General features: G+C 43.5%; 2 protein-coding genes across 7 annotated transcripts in view; one reads left to right on the top strand and one right to left on the bottom strand.

Annotated features, from left to right (window-relative positions):
* The window catches only part of LOC135901744 (PHD finger protein 20-like protein 1), a 61,391-nt gene extending 48,863 nt beyond the window's left edge, over positions 1-12,528 (bottom strand). For 2 of the 4 annotated variants that reach the window (XM_065431567.2, XM_065431566.2), the window contains exons 1-5: positions 10,592-12,526; positions 5,267-5,438; positions 1,829-1,913; positions 1,591-1,682; positions 612-840 (exon numbers count right to left, since the gene is read on the bottom strand). In XM_065431567.2, the coding sequence (XP_065287639.1) occupies positions 612-840; positions 1,591-1,682; positions 1,829-1,913; positions 5,267-5,438; positions 10,592-11,208 (1,195 nt within the window). In that variant the 5' untranslated portion in view covers positions 11,209-12,526. Of the gene's footprint in view, positions 1-611; positions 841-1,590; positions 1,683-1,828; positions 1,914-5,266; positions 5,439-10,380; positions 10,555-10,591 lie in introns of those variants that run through there. The other 2 variants (XM_065431569.2, XM_065431570.2) reach the window with 2 other exon arrangements.
* A 279-nt stretch (positions 12,529-12,807) lies between these two features.
* gzl (godzilla E3 ubiquitin protein ligase) overlaps positions 12,808-19,625 on the top strand; it is a 45,020-nt gene continuing 38,202 nt past the window's right edge. Inside the window, exons 1-3 of one of the 3 annotated variants that reach the window (XM_065431571.2) lie at positions 12,808-12,987; positions 17,015-17,178; positions 19,433-19,522. In XM_065431571.2, coding sequence (XP_065287643.1) covers positions 17,068-17,178; positions 19,433-19,522 — 201 coding nt within the window. In that variant the 5' untranslated portion in view covers positions 12,808-12,987; positions 17,015-17,067. Of the gene's footprint in view, positions 12,988-13,699; positions 13,803-17,014; positions 17,179-19,432; positions 19,523-19,625 lie in introns of those variants that run through there. The other 2 variants (XM_065431573.2, XM_065431572.2) reach the window with 2 other exon arrangements.

Below are 19,625 nucleotides of genomic sequence, written 5' to 3' on the forward strand. Positions count from 1 at the left end.
CAAAATCGGAAAGTTTTCATGGTGACCAGGTTGCCAGTCACACTGGGCTGGTGCCAAACTCAACTGATGACAATGTCACTGCAGTGTGGCAACCTTACAAGCTGGAAATGCTGAAAAACCCATTTCGTCAAGCAGTGACGAAACCAGATAATTTTGGGGGGAAAGGGTGCAGGGTGAGGGAGGGGCTAGGCAGGCTGCATAACAAATTTCCTGTCTAAAGGAGGGGGGAGGTCACGTGACTAATTCTGGTGGGTTAAAAAAAAAAAGAATAAACAAGATTAACCAAACAGTATTTCCTTTTTGCATAAATGCATTGTAAATACCCTTTTGTTATCAGTGACTGACTGCGATATCCCAATTATAGATGGGATATGTTATGCCATGGAAACTTGGAAACTGGTATCGTATGTTCACAGAGGTGGTGCCTATATTGTACACCCGAGTCCTTTTTTCATTGCTTAATAAAGAGACACTCTGGACAACTTGTAGCACTGTCATATCTCACTTAAGCTAAGCTTAATAACTGTCTTCAGTGCTTTTCTAAGGGGAACACATTTTGACAATGCAGCTCGTCCTTAAGAAAGGGTGTTGCCCATGTGAGGGCCACGCACCTCTTTTTTCCAGCCTCCGGGCGTCCGACTTGGAGCTCTGCTTGGACAGCCTGGGTTTCGCCACCTTCTCACCACTCTTCTTGGTGTCCATAGAGGATTGTGCCTTGCTACTACCCTCAGACAACCTCCGCTGCTCTCCGTGCCTGCTGTGGCTCTTCTTTGAAGAGTCGCTTGATGAATCACGATGACTCTTGCTTTCAGATTCTCTCTGAGGTGCTCGAGGAAATGCCTGCACCATGGCACAGGAGTGCCTTTCTTAGGCAACTACTGCGCTTACACTAGAGTTACAATTACTTATTTGTTATAATCACAAAAGAGAAAAGTGTGATACCCTCCAGCGTACAGTTCCCCACCAATTAAATTCCAGAGTTATTGACCACTCACGATTGCTTGATCACTCACGAATGTGAAAAGCACCGAAAGGCATTAGCCATCAGGAAAAGGCATCGCTACAAAATTGCAGCTCGTGAATCTTGTGCTGAAATCTCACTGCTGGTATGCCAGTGTGACGTCTGAGATCTCAAAGTATTTTCTCGTATCTGGGTCTATTTGGCACAACGAAAAGTTTGCAAACTTTATAGCTGACATAGCAGAAGTATCTATAGGACAGCTAACCCCCATAAAGTTGAGCCGCTGGCTTCTTTATGATGCAATGCAGTCCTGCTTTAGAAGTGAACAACAAAATAAATCTGTATAGATGACATTAAAATCCATGTTGAGCTGGTGTAGTAACCTCAGGACAGCATCAACACCTGAGACTTGTTCTTGAGCCTTTTTTGGCTCACCTGAGAGTAGCCATTTTGCTATTGTAAAAGCATAACTTACTGACGCAGCTCAACCTAATATTCCTGTTTGATGTCCTTTCCACACAGTTAAAACATTTTCTTCTTCACAGCTATTTCCCATTACATGAAACTTTTGAACTGCCAGAAAAGTTCAATGCAAACTCAGAAATGTGGGAGACAGAGGAAAAGCTTACCACACTGCCCTTCTGATCACTGGGCATCTTTTCAATATTAATTGCTTTCAGGGTCTTGACGATCCCATCGTAGAATATTACAGCGTACAATTCTGGAACAAGAAAAAGAAACCAACAACTGTCACACTTCTGACACATACACATTTTATTGGCACAACGCGTATGCTTCTATAGTTAAAACAAACACATGCACACATGCGCAATATATCCATGACAGAATGGGAAATAGAGTACATACCGTCTTCTTTTACCTCCAGTATTTTTGCAGGGTACTTCCTGCGGTCGCCCCACCTTGCTAGCACCTCCTCTCCTTTTTTGTATTCCTGTAAAAAAAATTGAATGTAAAACGTTTCAGTACAGGTAAATGCTCATCACTGAAGTACCCATCTACAATAAATAAGAAATTGAAAGTATAAAAATTTGCCACATCAATGCCCCATAAGATGAAGCTTTAAAAAAAATTTGATTATGGGGTTTTATGTGCCAAATCCATCATCTGATTATGAGGCACACCATAACGGGGGACTCCGAAAGTTTCGATTACCTGGCGTTCTTTAATGTGCACCTAAATCTAAGTACACAGGTGTATTCGCACTTTGGCCCCATCGAAATGTGGCCGCTGTGGCTGGGATTTGAATTGATATCACGACCTCGTGCTTGAAAAAGCCCAGTACCATAGTCGCTAAGCAACCACGGCGGGCAGAGGAAACTATCTTGGGGGCTTCTACCTAAATTCATGGGAAAGGAGAAATTGGTTTTCTCTGAAACTCGTGCGTCAAATTTGATGCGGTTTGTTGAATTTAAAAGAAAAGGTTAGAACCTAGTGACTGTTGGTAATGAATTTCTGATTTAGACAGTAAATTTTCTAATAAGTATAGATGAAAATTGCAAATTTTCAGAAAATGACACGGTCAAGTTTATAGTAGCTCTGTAGCTCATCAATGAAATTGGATATCACATTTCTGTAAAGTGCATCTAATAGTACATCTAAAGCAGAGAAAATTGATGTATTATACATGGCTCTCACATAGACCATTTTTTCGTAGGCGCCGCCATATTGTGAGCGCAGTGGCGCTGCCTATGAGCAGCGCCATACTGGCTTGGGTGAAAGCGGTCTTTTGCATGGCAGGTATACGCTCAACGGCAGGTTCTGGTGTTTGTTTTCGCCGTCGTGCGGCCTGTTTAGTATGACGTGCGTCTTCTACATGGTAAACGGCTCTGTGAGACGTGCTGAAGTGGTTTAAGGCGTCATGGCCGGAATTTCTGCTGGCGTTGAGGTGGACGGAACACGCAGCGCGATGTGTGCGCGCATATTCGAGTCTACAATCAGCCTCGGAGATGAATTGTGTATTTCTGAATGTTCCAGTCACTAATGTGACCTTATTGCAGTATTATTCTCTATTTCTAAGCTGCGGTTTAGGAGACATGAAACATACGCGACGATCGTAACAGCGTGGGTACCGTTCTGCTACGATGGTAGCTGTGCTGTTATACTTTGACAAGCGTTCAAACTGTTCGCTGCAGCTTACATTGCGTGACTACTTGGTTGGATCGAGGAGGTTTCCACCCATGAATAAAATAGTTTTGGCAAGTGTTGGCAAGTCTTACAGTCTGAATTAGGTATGCTTGTCCAGCAAAGGGACTGTTTATGAACTGCGCGAGCGTCCTAAGCAGTGGTAGGTGCTGGATTACATACATCTTTGTTCTATATACCGCATGGTCCAAGCATACCGCATCAGCGGTTAGATATTTATAAACGTTGTGCGGCGTAACTATGCGAGGCCCTGTCGCGGTGTTAGCCCGTTTTCTTTTGTGTTTTCTAGAAAGAGGATGATAACCGAATTTCTTTTTCGGTTGTGTTCGTTCCGTTCTCTACGACGCACTCACACGCATTACGGAAATTTTGTCCTCAAAAATAGGCATCGCATTCTTTTTATGCGATCCCTCATATATTATGGCTGTATGCAGGCCAAAAAGGCAATGCCGAAGCACACAGCTTACATATGTACCGTGCTGGATCACCAACCGCAGTGATCGCTGTGTTGAGCAGCGCCATTGGCCTCATGCAGGAAGGCTAGCGCAGACATATGGTAATTTCAAGCCTACTAGACTTGAAATGCGCGAGAATGGTGCCGGTGCATCACAAATACTTGATTGCGCCTGCCGCTTAGATGTTTCGTGGTTGCCTTAGGTTGGCCGTGCACGAGCATGCGCTCTTATGCTTTATGTTTTACTCCCTATGCCAAGCGATCAGATATTGAGCAGATTTACCATTTCATGCTGCTAATACAGAGACACCGGTTTTCTTTGCTGAATTAAAACCGATATAAGCATAATAGTTCACAACACATACACACACCGCGACTGATGATGTGCGTACACCGCGGCTGATAAAACGCCTCACATTTTCGCGCCCCCAAAAGATATTTCCGCCTATTGTAGTTACCGATGCACCGAAAGGCTTCCCTGACGACCTTATATGAACGGACACGGCCTAAATTTCACAGAGTACGATCTAAAACATCAAGAAATCGTTCCGCAGCACGCGACAGCAATACTTTCAAGCAGCGCCGCGCCGGATCGCCCAAGCCAGAGAGGAAGAAAGGCTCTCCGCGCGCCCTATCCTCCTCGCCCAATGAAACGGTCTATAAACCCCTAATATGTTAGTAGAAAGTTAGCAAAACCCTTGTAAGCAATGTAACAAAATCACGTCAAATATAAATTGATGTAATAAATTTGTCTGCTTTGGATGCTCTAACAGATGCAGTTTACAGAACTTTGATATCTCTTCTCAGTACACAGCTACGAATATGTAAACTTCATGCTTCTATTTTTTTAAAGCTTATGAATTTTTGAAAATTCCTTTAAAAACATTTACATCTTTTAAGTAAAAATTCCACTTTCAGTAGTCACTAGAATTTAACTCAAATGCAAGAAATTTCATTAAACTTGGCCCTGTGGTTATTTTAGAAAAAAAAAGTGCTTCTGTGTTTTACATGTTTTCGAATAGGCGGCATTGGAATTGGGCTGGAGCTAAAGCTTCCTCTTAACATACCGAGTTCCCCCTTATTTTGTTATGACACTCACCACAATCCCATACATGCCGACAAAGTATCTTAGAATCAAGTTGCCATTCTACTGCCATTGGTACTGCCAACTGCACATGCACAGGATTTACTGACCAGTTTAGTCTAACATCTCTTTTTGCCGTCATTGTGATACAAAATACACAAACCCATCGCATCGTATGGCCACACACACAAAAACAAAAGTAACACAAAATGAAGAAAGCAAATGCTGTTGCAGGTCGCAACAGCAAAGTAAATGTGCTAGGAAACGAAAATTGCAAATACAAGGTAAAGGGGCAGACGAGCAATGCAAGAGTGAGCACTGTAAACCATTTTCAGGGACCACTGTTGGCAGCTTCGAAGTGTGCTAGTAGCACATTATGTTCAGACCAAGATAGGAAGAAGCACAAGTTTTGATATTTTGTTGTACCTTGGCACAACTTGTGTGCTTGTTTATAGACATATATTGCTATAGGACAGTTGCAGATGACCCAGTAGCCACCTTTCGTAAACAAAACTTCCAGGAAAAGGCGTGCCACCATGATAACAGGCAGTGCTCAAAAAAGGAGTTAACAGAGACAGAATGAAGTCGTCAGATTTGTGCTCACCGATTTTCTGTAACGGTGCTTCTTCACTTCCTTCCGCGTGTGAAGGTTAGCTGCAAGCCGCAGCCGTGGACTATCCATGGGAAGCCATTCGTCATAGCGAGAGCTCCAGCCCTCAAAGTGGATGAGCACGTCGCCATCTTCTTCATCAACGCTCACAACCTTGGCAGCATACCTGCAGCATAAGAGTACCGAGGTACACATCAGGAATGCTGCTCGGTGACATCACTATGATTTCTAATGACGCGAGAAGATTAACTTGGACCAACAAGTGGATAGCCACCTCAAAAGCCCAAATCCAGAAAAAGCCTAAACCTTCCAGGAGCAATCAAACGTGGGTGAACAAGAGAAGCCTCAGCCTAATGTTGTGACAAGGGAATTTGCCTATGCCAGGGCAACAACAGTTTTCCTTGGCAGGGTTTAGATATCTGCCTCTGCCAAAGGGAAGGAAGCCTAATACCCCTGTCAAGCGGGCAAGTTAAGTGCACTTACTGGGAGTGCACTTCGGGACCTTGAGTCACACTTTAGGCAATGCGCTTCTTAACAGGAAAACAGAGTGCACTCCCAGTAAAAAAAAAAAAATGGCGACAGAATAAGAGCGCGTTTTTAAAGATGTAAATTAACAAGAGAAAGCTGCTAAAAAGCGATTGTTTTAAGTGGAATTATATATAGAAACAAACTTCATCTATTTGTCTCAACAAAAAACGCAGACGTTTTTATTATAAATGCGTTGCAAGTCAATGCTGGCCAAGACGAATACCTAGCAAATCCAAAACAACATGGCGGCGTGCGGCGAGGCGGCAGTTGATCTTGCTAGAACAGAATATGAGCGAGTATATATGAGCAAAGATGGCGAGTTCGATATTTAGCTACACTGCAAAATGCCACGCACACGGCTCACAGCACGACCGGCATGGTCAGCACGCTTTCACACTAAAATAAACACGAACTGAATGAACATGGCGGCGCCGCAGTGCCGCAGCATTATGGCGCCGTTAGTTGCGTACATGGTAAATTCGTTTCTTTATGGTGCTGTGTCGCTTCTCGCTAAACACAAATTATATTGTTAAAAGCTGTTCACTAACTGAAATTAATTTCTGTGTCCTTTTTCTTTATTGTGCTGTTTCGCTTCTCGCTAAACACAAATTATATTGTTAAAAGCTGTTCACTAACTGAAATGAATTTCTGTGTCCTTTTTCTATGCATTACATTTTGCGTCGTTGAAAGCGTTGGCGGCGAGGCTAGGCACTCCTTCAAACCGTTGGCGGCGAGGCTACGTACTGGGCCAGCAAAGTGCGTTCCGTGAACGTACTCCGACTTGAGTGCACTCATCTGAAAGTACACTCCGCTGCGACGTTAAGATTTGGGAAAGTGCACTTAAAAACCCAGTGCATTCGCCGTAAGTGCACTTAACTTGCCCGCTTGACAGGGGTATAAGTGGGTACAAAAGAGCAAAGGGGGGATTAGTTGTGACACTGATATCCAAAGCTTTGGCTTATTCAAACCGAGAAAGCAAAGTTGCATTGGGGAATGGAAGCCCTATGTGACCTCATAGACCACAATGCTAGTGTACAGAGGTTGTCACCAGATGCTGTCACAGAAGCAGAAACTCTTGTTCATGAACTGGAATGTATATCAGTTTATTTAATAGCAGACTTTGTTCCATTGCATAACGTTTTCAGCATCAACACTGCAGTGGGGTTTAGCAGACTTCAAGATACGCAACCACATTTACACAACCCAGCAATGATATGCACAAGAAAGCACTGGCAATCCCCGAGAAGCCATTGGTGACATTTAATATAACAGGTGAACATCACCGAATGATGTTTTAAAAGATCTAGATAGACTTAACCATTCACTTTCCATGTTATATTTTCATATAGCCTCTTAGGAAATGGATAAAAGCATTAGAAATAGATGGGGAAAATAAAGGCAGCCCACTAGTAGCTGCCATCATGATTTGCAAGCCTACTTTGTACCAAGCTATAATGTTAATCCCATTTGGTTAACACGCCGCATCGGTGAACAGCATATAGGCATTTCCCAAATCTCTGCTTGACTCTGAATGATTAAAACGTGGTGGCAGTGCGTGCTATATATGTGGTACATTTGTGCCTGTATACTATTTGGCACAAACTTTGTCCACAACAGTCCTTATTTCTCGTCCTCAGTAATTGCACCCATGAACGGAAGCTAGTCTGTGCGGTGCCACATTGCAAAAAACTGTAACCTGAGACGTGTAGCCCCTGCTAAGATGAATGAGGAAGTGACCATTTGAATGTGTGCTGCACGTGTCAGCTTTGTAACAGTTGTTTCTTCTTATGACACAAGTCAAGCAAATGCGTTTGTGCACCCTGATTTTGTATATATATTCAAGTGCCTTCCAATTAAATCTCTGTTGATAATCTGCACTCGTGTTTGACTAGCGTTCCGATTTCTTCTTTCTTTTTCGCAGGTTCCAAGAAGCCGAGCAATATATGCAAATGTTCTCAAAGTTGGGTTTATTAGTTTTGAAGCAGCTTGGTCATCAGCTGCTTTAAATATCTGGTGGCAGCAATAAACAGCACATTCAGAAGTGGAAGAACCAATTAGTGTGTTTAACACTCACGCTACAGTGCAAAAGGCCAACATTTGTAAGGTGCTCATTGATGGAAAACCATTTCTATGTGTATCTTTCATCCTTGCAAATGCTTTGTTTACAGATTAAGTCCAGGTTCCACTGTGATGTTTGCACTCGAGAGCCAGCGGCGCCAGTCTGTCATACAGGTGTACAGCCAATTTCACTGTATGCAGAGCTAACAGTGTAATGACGAAACATGAGAATAGTTGTGATACTCCACGTTGATCGCGCACATTTCTACAAGACGTTTGCGTTACTCAGGCGAATATATCATGTGCCTTATGTTTGGTCATCGTGGTACTAAGATAACTAAACTATAAAGCTGCAAAGCTCGAGACATGGCAGTCAATTGGGTACAAACAAGCAGACATGTATGCACTTCGAGCAGCGCAAACACATCCGAGTTGTTGAATCAGCAGATACATAGTGCTGCACACATACAAATGCATCGCCTTTCATATGTACTGGCAAAACCTTAACTTCATCGTAGCACTTTCACACCAAGCAAGCCTTGAGAAAGCCAAATGAAGAATCTGATCAATGCAATAGAAATAACATGCGAAGCAGCTTGATCTGCAAGCTGTGAGTGTTTTTGCCTGCAGGTACACTGGCTATGGACAACATAACACTCAAAGCTCTGGCAGATATAACAACATCGTGTACACTACATATACATTATTGGCGAGACAAAGAGCTCCAATTTTCGTGCTAGAACTCGACACAAAAAGCAATTTGCCCACGAAACCAGCCTGCCGGAAAAAAAAAAAAAAAACAGCCGAAAGCAGGCAGCCAACCCAAAGTGGCAAAACAAGTGAGCAGTTACACTGCCGAAAAACCACAAAAACAATCTGTTTCTGCCAGTTTCATAGCATTCCATCATTGCTCCTAACACAGCACATAATAAACAAGCCTTAAATGCGATAAAAGTCCATGCACAAACACCCAACAACAATTTCTAAAGTGTCCCCTTGCATAACTCTACAGGTGAAACTGCGTGCACCTCTGGAGCGAACGACCAAATTGCGAGCGATAGCAGCGAGAGAAAGTGCGTGCAACAAGGAGACCAGGAGAGGAGGAATGTTGCTACCTTTAGTTTTGTTCAGGGGGCTCAGTGGTATGTAGTATCTAAAGCCATCTAGTAGTAAGTACCCTTTAGATGGTATGGACGCAAGGTTTGGTCCCGTGTAAGGGCCGTACCTTGTCAAAATTGTGAAAGAACAAACAAGGCAGCCCTTACATGAGTCTATGCGGTACCTGATGGTTTAATATGCAGCAATAATGACAGTAACACAATTAAGCATAGTCTGCCATTATAACATGATGCATAGCAATTACCAGCAGCTATCAATTGAAAAATCTGCTGGAATGCAAAGTGGCCTGACTACAAAAACCAGACTAAAATGTGGCCTGCCCACTGAACCATTAGGTAGCGGATATTATGATGGCATTCCCTAGGCATCTGCAAGCGAAATTTGTACGCCTTCTGCAGCCATCCACATATTAGTGTTGTTCGAGGTGCAAACTCAACCAGAAAAACTTGTTTTAAACAACATCATCTTTCCTCTTGCAGCAGTGAAGTGAGAGTAACAAAACGAATGTCTCAGTAATGCACATATACCTGCATGAATTTTCCTGAAAAAGCGGAGAATACTGCAGCATGCTAAAGTTAATCATGTAAATGTCAACCAGTGCTATTTTGTATGCTTACATGCTAAGCTTAGCAAAAAGCAAGACAGACAAATGTGCACAGTCAACGTCCTGTACTGTTCAGCTTTAAGTGCAACATATATTTTGCTGCTTTACAGCTATGACCTTTATCACATGCTCCTTTCTGGCACAAGCATGCATGTTCAAATAATATGAGGCAACACACGCATTGTTTTTGGTAGGAAGCCGGAGGTACAAGCAGTCTTAAAAAAACACTATGCCACCTGGCTCTGAACTTGCCTTTCAGATGTGCTATCAAGAAAACCTTGTCCTCCATAAGTGTATACACACTTTTATGCTGTTAACATGTTACTGCCAACGTTTGCTCACCACGACGATCACCGGTGTACGACTTTGAACATGAATAAATGCTCGGCTTATGCTTTCGCTAATCGTCTACTGTGTTTGATTACATTAGCGACTATGTGCACCGTTTTCACACGCTATAGTATACCAAATTTCGTTTAACTGTTAGCTGTCGTTATTGAAAATCCGGTACACAGAGACCAAGCCAAGCATTACAATGCATATGAGTAAACTTTGAAACCCATACGGCATATCCCTTGCTCTGTAGAAACATCGGTCTACCTAGAGAGGACAAAAGCGTGCCTCACGAGAAAGGCCAGCAAATTAGCTTTCGCATTCGAAACATCGTAACAATTAATAAACATCTCGCAAACTAATTGTTCGGGAATAGCGCTATATGTGAAGCGCCGTTAAATGATAACCAGGCGCAAACACGCACACACAAACGTCGATTAAAGGAGACAAACGGTGCAAGACCTACTATGGAACGAGCTCGTCGTCTTTGTCGAGTTTAGTGTTAGCAGCGCTCGAGGACGAGTTGCAGGCATCGCCTTGTGGTACAGCGTAGAACTACATTACGCTTGGCTAACAAGCTATTCTGCCAAAACCCGTTTCCTTTCGCAAATTTTTTCTTGCTTCTATTGCGAGATTGCAGATAAGGTGCAACGAACGAGCCATTCACAGCAGCTCACCATTTGTCCTGAAAATCTCTCGCCTCAACCCGAGTCCCAGGAGTGTAAACTGGCACAGCACGGGAACGCCTCCGCTTGTGGCCACTGGTGCTGCCGGCGCCGCTCTCGGCATCCAACTCAGATTTGTCGTTCGAAGTTTCTGCGCACCATGTCTTGTTCACGTCGTCTTCGCTTCGGCTCTCACACTGTCGAGACTGTTCACTGCAGATATTTTTTTTCACAGAAACGTCGGCTTCAAGAATACAAGCACCTTGTTTCGCATCCTCATCCAAAGCAGACACTGTCGACACATCCGCCTCGTGCTCGGCGCGCGGGCTTTCCGACGCCACGCTGTTGGGCGCCTTGGTACAGTCGCCGTTACCGTCATCGCTTTGATCGCTGTGTCGTGTTGAGTTGTCGTTGCTATCCAGTGTGTTTTCGCCAACAGCTTCGTTCGCCGTATCGTCAGTGCAGCACTGGCTCGACGCATCGGACGACCGGCTCTCCTCCATGTTTTCTGCGGCACTGCCTGCGCTGGATTCCGCAAGGAGCTCCAAGCGGCCAGAAAACCGAGGAGCGATGCTTTCGGTGCTCTCGACGAACCCATGATTAGCATCGCACGACGATTCTTCCATCATACTGAAGCACCGTTGACGTCTGTCCAACTATACAACAAACGAAGCCACCTGTCAGTCACAATGGCATTGGATCATAACGGCGCACAGACAAGAGTGCAACAAGAAGCTGCAAGACGTTACGTATCCGGCAAGAAGTGCTTCTTTGGTCGGCTATCGGTAAGAGATGCGAACGGGAAACAACTCATCAAAGTCGGCATAACTGCGGTACACAACGTGGTGCGCACTAACGGTCATTCGGTGTTGTACAGCACCGACGTCTTCCAACACGAAAGTTGGTCAATAATCGTTCAGGGTCTTGTCATTAACTCACACTAAACAAAACAAATGGTGCGCACAAAGTCAACCACAAGATCCGACAGCTAGCGCTGAGCAAAAGCACGCACGGACGACGGAATACCGCCATGACACAATACACGCAATTTTTGCGTTTTATTAGAGCGTACCATATTGAGTTAGTGGGTAGAGCGGGCTTCCCGCTGAAGCGTTTTTTATTGAACTGCTGGTGGCGCCACTGTCTCCTTCACCTGAATGAGTGACCCCGTGCGCGCGTCGCGTCGGAGACCCTATCACAACTGCACGGAGCTTGGACAGATGCTTTATTCCTATGTGTCTAGTTCTACTACTCGGTGGCGAAAACAGTGATTTTGTTCTCCATCGACGTGTTGCGAAGAAAACAGAGAAACAGCGCCGGAAACAGCGCAAGCGACGTAAGAACGATAGTGCGTTGAGCAGAGACTAGCCAATGCCTCCTTTACTAGATGCCAGTCGCGTTGCTCGCTTTCCCATTGCGGCGGCGGTTAGTTCAGCATAAATTCCGTGAGGCGGCGCCCGTTGCCTTTTCAACTTCTGGCGGATGTGGCAGCGGCGGCTGAATGCCCGCGGGCGTCTGTTAGCGAGCGTTATCGCGGGCCTCCGAGATGGCAACAGACGCCATGGTACTCTCAGAGGCTACAACACGTGATCTAGGTTGCAGACGTCCGCCACAGGCGGCGCTCGTTGCCTTTTCACGGAGCCGAGAAAAGGGAGAGGACACGGAACGAGTTTAGCGGACCCTAGAGTTTCCTATGTAACGGACAAAGCGGAAGGCTTCTAGTAAGACTAGCCTATAAGGTGACGATATGGGCCTGTTCGTCGGTCATCATGGAACGGTATCTGGATAGAGCAGCAAAACAAGGACACAAGAAACGAAGACTAGCGCTTGCCTTCGTTTCTTCTCGTGTCGTTGTTTTGCTGCGCTCTCCAGATACCTTTCCATAATAGCGATTAGGCCCATGAGCTCACCTCAGCCAATGAGCGCAACCCCGGAGCTTCAGAATAAAGCGATGGCAGCGCCGCAGCAATTTCTGCGTTTTTTTTCATCACTTTAGTCATGCGCGTACCACTTGCCACGGCGTCCACTAGATCCACTGTCTCATTCTATATACCCGAGTTTTGTCATTACGCAACTAATAATAAATAAAATGTAATAAGCTTTAAAACAAGTAATTGCTAAAGTAATTGAAAATAAATTTATTGCTTTATAAAATACTTGCAAAAAGGTGGTTATTTTTATTTACTAGAGTGCAACATACAAAATGCGAAACTGCTTTTCCTCATTACAGGCTCATTTCGCAATGCGCTATCACGTGGTTGTAGTAGTGCGTTTTTTTTTGTGTGGTGAGCTTGGTTCGCAAACAAGATTTTGCCTTCATGACTTTGTGTATGTGCTAGCTATCACCGTGTATCAATTGTGCCGACTAGAACTCGAATGCGACTAGTAAACGAAGACTTACTCGCTTGGTGAGCAGTTACGATTCTTGTGTTACCCTTCTTTAAGCCTAATTCACTTAGTGGCCTTGGCACCAAGCAGGCGTCAACAAATATCGTCAGTCTGAGTGCAACACTGTCGTTATTGTTTTGACATCAATGCTTGCCTCATAGACGTGTGTGTTTGTTATTGTTTGACCTCAAACTGTGTTGATGTGTGCTATAAAACTTGATCAAGCACTCGGAGCAATGACTTTTTTGTAACTTTGCTTTGTGTTCTTAGTCGATCTTTGTACTACGTAGGTAGTACGTTACCGAAGTTGCTGTACCGTTTGTGTGGTGTCTGTCAGCATACCCTACTGCTTTGATTTGAAAAGCAGCTTCACTTGACGATCGCACCAACACTCGGCTAAAGCGAGCCACTGTAGCGCCTGTAACTGCTCTACTATGACACCTGTACGCAATCTCGATGTACACACGGAAGTGTTGTGGAAATCCCCAAGTTCTCTTGCGGCAGTGCTTGAAAGACCGAAATTTCGTACCGTAGTGGTGAATAGGCTCACTTATAGATCTGCAGTTGCACAACAGCTTTTGAAACGAGCGTGCTAACTGGTTGGGAATGACTACATTGGATGAGGTGCATTCGCAAACAGTCGGTATTGCCAGAGTACTATTTACACTGATTTAGTTTCGATAAGCAACTTGTCTTTCTCCGTCTGTCCGCGGCGCTGTAAAAGCGCGTGCCGTGTTTTTTATTCGCGGCCTGATAAGGGAAGCGCCTGGTCGGTGATCGTTTACTGCGACTGTTTAGTGCAGCGTAAAACAATTGCATTTCACTGCTTTTACAGGTGAGTATATATATATATATATATATATATATATATATATATATATATATATATATATATATATATATATATATATATATAGTCTCGTAGCAGCATTGTCTTTTCGTGAACGCTGCTAGACGCGGCAAGAAAGGAATGACTCATGCGAGCGGTGCACAGCGGTAATATTAATATTAATAGCGTCTGGGCCGTTTAAATAATTGAGGTCGAGTGGCGTGCGAGTCTAGTTTCACAGCAACAACTGCATTCTAAGGATTCGTCATTTGTGCCCGTTAATTTGAACCAGGATGGTGTGAGCACAGAACATTGTAGTCCAGTGTAAAATATCAGCTATACGTTTTTATTTTAATAATTTGGTGGGCTGGAAGTGTAGGCAAGAACCATCTCGCAGGGTTCTGAAACAATTTTCAAGCCCTCTCCGAAATTGCAGCTTTAGAACTATATGTTCTGAGAATTAGCCAATATGCACACTGATCTCCATTTCTCTATTCCTTGCCGCTGTGACTTTGTGGCTCTGTGCACCAATGCAAAATGGTCTTAAAGGAATTCTGAAGGGAAAAATAACTTAAGCAGTATCAAGTAATAGCCACAAAAGATGTAATAACAAAAGGTGGGTGGCAATGCAACCCTCAAGTTCCCACGCCAGCTCGTTGTAACATTGTGGAGCTTGACCACAGTCTGCTCAAGCATAGTTAATTTTTTATGAGTAAAGCTGGACTGCATTGTGTAAAGACACCTTAACAAAATGCAGGAACCTTTACTGAGCACCAGTGTCCAAAATACAAAAAAATTAGAGGTGTGTGAATAGTGATTTTTGAGACCAAATCGAATATAGAGTACTTGTTGAGTAGTTTCCCAATAATGAATAGCCGATATCACAATTAATACAAAATTATGTTCACTTCTTAGTATTCTTAAAGTTAGTTCTGTCATTACTTAGTATGTTTTGTGCTGCAAAGTGAAAATGACGATGGAAGACAGAAAAACCGCGTTTGCTGTGGCACCAGACTGACTTCATCATGTGCTGGAGTGGCTTCGGAACGTTGGAGGAAAGGGCTGTCACTGAATAAATGGGCGCAGTGTTCTCATTCTTGTGTGAGCGCTATTATGCTCCTGGCCGTCCGGCTGGATGCTGTTCCCGCCCGGTAGCAGTAGCATCTTTCCTCAAATATTTCATAAACGCTAATATGTACATGAACAAGCCAAAACTATCTCACTCACCCTCAAGGCTACTGGAAGAACTGCACATGCTGTGTATTTTGGGCAGGTGTCTGCAAGGGAGTGATCTTGTCCTTGCTGTTGCGGGGAATAGCTTTTGCCTTGAATACAGCTCACTTTGCATAGCAAAGCAGTCTGACTGTTAAGGGAGACTGACTGAAGGTTTTGTGAAGGATGCATAATGAGTGAAGCCCATGTCACAGTGGCAAGGTGTAATAACCTTCCCTGGCACTAATCTACATAGTGAATGTTCTATGGCTTTTCTTGCCTATACCCGTCAATTATTTGGTGATGGAGGAGATATCTGCAAGAAGAGAAAACCTGGCTTCTGCACCAGCAAGTAGAATGAGACCGAATGAAGCCTCCTAGTTTTTCCAAGTTATATGGCGAATACCTTATAGGAGCTGAGTTTATGACAATCTGATTTTCTCGAACCTTCTGCACTCTGCATATAATTAGCTCTCAGAACTCTTTGCATTCTGTGTTGCATTCCATACTATGGCACTGTATGTTCTACCATATTGTGAGATTTCATCTTTGCAAATAATTCTGGCGCTTTAAATAGCAGGCTTAGAGGACAAGACATAGAGCGGTGAATGATCGTTTACAGCAGTGTTTCACGAGCTGCTTCATTTTTTGTAACATTTGACAATCACACCTTAATGTGCAGGAGCACTGAGCGTGCGAGTCAGGTTGGTTTCTTTCTTGTTTTGTGCAACATTGACCATTATTGAGAAGTTTCAGAGTGTTGTACGTACATCTGATGCCGCCACAGCTGCTCTATGGTCATGCTCTCTTGATAGCTGTACCCTTATGAAATGCCCTTGGGCCTTTAAAGTGGAAATAAATGAAATTAAAACTCTGCTCCTTATTTTTCTATACTTCTTATCATACTCATTTCACAAGTTACATCCATAACCTTGAACATACATCCAGTGCAGTGGAGCGTAACTGATGTCGCTTATGACAGTGTCAGTGCCATATCTTGTGATTTCGTGTGCTGGCACTTGTGTGAAGGACTTCTATGACCCATATACAACTTTGAGCAAAACATGTGTGACCCTGGCCTGAAAAAGGATGGCCGATAAGCAATAATAATGCTTTTCATTAGTACCAGTGGGCTCAAGTTAGAGCATTATAGGTGCACCACAATGATTCATTCATGTCGTGATTGGTGAGTGATAGTGAAAGTTTACGTGGTTTTTGAAACGGCCAGTAAACATTGAAAATTACATGCACGTGATGTTGAGGAATTAATTGTCCAGTTCACTTTTTTTGTAAATTACTTTTATGTGGTGTGCATGCATACAAAGCTTTGTAGAATCATATGCCTGGGTTCAGCAGTTGCAGTACATACTTTAGGGGAAAATTTCATGGCCTAGAAGCAGTAGTTTGTCAAAACCATCGCAACTGATCCATTCGTAGTCAGTAGCCTAAAGGACGACACATTGAGCAGAGTGGTAGCTTTGGTTTTATTAAAGAGATTGTCAACTTATTTTGTAGATACCCGCATTTCGATGGGGGCGAAATGCGAAAACACCTGTGTACTTAGATTTAGGTGCACGTTAAAAACCCCAGGTGGTCGAAATTTCCGGAGTCCCCCACTACTGCGTGTCTCATAATCAGAAAGTGGTTTTGGCACGTAAAACCCCATAATTTAATTAATTACTTTAAATTAATTTTGGAGATGTGACATGCTCTCATTTATTATTGTGTTGCATACTGTTATAAGAGTTTGTGATCACTTAAGCAATTGTATGGTGGGACCGGTTGGAATTGGTGACATTACTCTTGAGTGTGTTACTCTTGACAACTCTCGATACCTCTAGTGTTTGTTGATTACTGATATTAAGCACTGCATGAACATCAGTAGAGGTAAAATTGTGTGTTATCAGCCCAGAATATGGTCTTTAACCAGAAGGCATTTTCAGTTTAAACCTTAGCAGGTGTGGTCTTGTTTTCACCTTGGGTCTCCCCCCCTTTTATTTGTCCAGGACCCTCCCATGCGACGACAAGGGCAGGCAGATCCATTTGTGCTGACGGTGTGATGTTTCCTCACCGCAGAATGCCGTGCCACATCACCATTCTCTATGTATACAGCATTATCAGCCTCACAGCACTTTTCCACGCAACACTGGTTGCGGCGGAGATTGTTGCCGTAAGTTGATTCTTTGTGTCTAGGCTAGTGATGCACACTGCTGTGACATTGATCAGGTTTGTAGGGTAACTGCTAAGGAGTTACAGATCTGGAATGTTTATAATTGAATCGTAACATTTAGTTTATAACGAAGGTTGCAGCAAGTAAAAAAAAAATTGTATTGGTGAAAAAGATTTTCTCGTCAGTCCTTGCACTTTCCGTTGTAACTTTTTTATGGTGAAAGGATGTCAGAGGGGTACTTGCTGTGAGCAAGTTCAGGAAGCAGGTGATATCGGCAACAGCAAAGTTGCCGGTAAAGTCGCTGTGATCTAAAACAAATGTGTTGCTTGTCGGTCTCTGCTGTTCTAAGTTAGCTGCTGTTTGTGTGCTGCATCTATTAGGTGCCCACAAATTTTACTAATTTTAGAGTTCATAGGTTGGCGAGTATGCATTGATCAGGTTTGTAAGGTAATTGCTAAGGATTTGCAGATCTGGAATGTTCATAACTGAGTGAATAACTTGCCTGTGAGATTTCTTTGCACAGGTTATCTCGTGCCTTTAGCACTCGACTGCAGAGTGCAATGGACAGTACAAAACTTTCAGAAAATGGAAGGTTTGTGCCTGTGTGCTATTGGTCTGCCATGCTCTAGAAGTATAACCTAATGGCATATTCGAATGGCCATTTCAGAATGCTCTGGCAGTGCTATGAAGGTCATGTAAAAGAGCAGCTAAGCTTTGCTGCTAGTACAAATAGGCTCCTCGATGATAAGGAAGCAGGATTATAATTTCCATACCCAGTTATTCTTGTAATACAGTTTTAAAGCTGTTCACCCAACACCCTTGCATAGTTGGGGAGCTCTCAATGACCCTATGAATATGCCGTAAGTAAGCACTAGTTGGTACAAGCTATATGTCCTTGTCGTGGCATTAAGTGTTGTACATAATATAATAGAGCTTCTTACTACGGCATAGTAGGCAATACATAAGCTGACTGCACGAATGGTTAAGCACACAGTAACTCTTCAGAGCAAATCCTGATACATTTTACTTGGAGTGACAGTTCAACTACAGCTTTTGCTTTTCTGTGACACTCGCAGCTTGCTATTTGGTTCCACCTCGAGTGGCAGTTTGCGTCTGTTCTCACTTACAACCCGATGTGTGATTTCTGCATGTGATGTGGCCTTGACAGGTGTGATCGTGCTGTCTGCAATGCATACTTCTTAATGTGGCCTACGCAAAATACTTTTTGTATAAAATTAAGGTTGATAGAATTGCCACTGTGCCCTGCATGTAATGCACGAGAGGACAAAGCACACTTCATCTGCTATTTTATCCTCTTCAAATACCAAAGGACCATCCTCTACTCTTCACTGAAAGTACCTCAGGGACCGCACATTGACTGATGGTGTTGCGCTGCTAAATATTAGGCCGCGGGATCAAATCCCGGCTGCGGCAGCTACATTTCGATGGGGGCAAAATGCAAAAGCACCCATGTCTCATGCATTGGGCGCACGGTAAAGATGGTCAAAATTAATCTGAAGTCCTTTACTATGGCATGCCTGATAATGAAATTATGGTTTTTGCACATAAAACCCCAGAATTCAATTCAGTTGCACATTGAATGATAAAATGTACTTGGCCCATGCGCTAACATTGTATTGAAAGAAACCTCTTGTATTCTAGCATTGTGTTTTGTTCATATTAGCTGCTGCATTTTGTTTACTTTTTATGTACCGCATTTTCTTTTGTACCACTCCTCTCTTAATGCCTCTGGCCCTGAGGGTATGATAATAAAAGGACGTCTTGTTGGGCGAGTTGGTGCGTCAGCGACCCATCAATATCTTTATATATGGCTGAAAAGAAATATTTAACCAGTTCACTTCCATATCAATCTTGATGTGATTGTGGTCCTTGCGTCTATGATGGGTATATAAGTGTTCGGTGTGCCTCCGAATGAAAGCAGTTGTAAGTGGCGCTCTGTCCCGTGTCCTTCCTTGTGTCGTGTGTGTTTTCGCGCCTAATACCCAAGATGAAGGAAGGTATGATAATAATATGCTGCCTGTGCTTCCCATGCTACGGAAGTGCTTTTAACTTTTCTATGACACTGGGCTCGACAAGATACTTTACTGCATACTGTATGTTATGTGCCTGTCCTATCTCCTGTGTGCATCATTTTATTTGTCAGTGCATTCACCTGAAGCAGCATGCTTAGGCGAGCCACCAGGAAAACCTCTCCAGTTTCCAATAAAGAGCTACTCTTTTTTTCTGTTTTCAGATTCCACACAGTAACTCCACGCCAGAGATAAAGCGCTTCTTCGACCAAGAGCTGAGTTTCTCGGCTATGGTGCCTGATGAAGGAGTTCCTGTAAGAAGCAGAAACTAAACCATCATTACTTTTTCATTTCATACACTTTGACACCTTGAAAGTTGGACGTCAAATTTCGAGATTTTCAGTTACACGAAGCACA

The sequence above is a fragment of the Dermacentor albipictus genome, chromosome 1 (genome assembly GCF_038994185.2).
Source record: "Dermacentor albipictus isolate Rhodes 1998 colony chromosome 1, USDA_Dalb.pri_finalv2, whole genome shotgun sequence".
NCBI classification, from domain to species: domain Eukaryota; kingdom Metazoa; phylum Arthropoda; class Arachnida; order Ixodida; family Ixodidae; genus Dermacentor; species Dermacentor albipictus.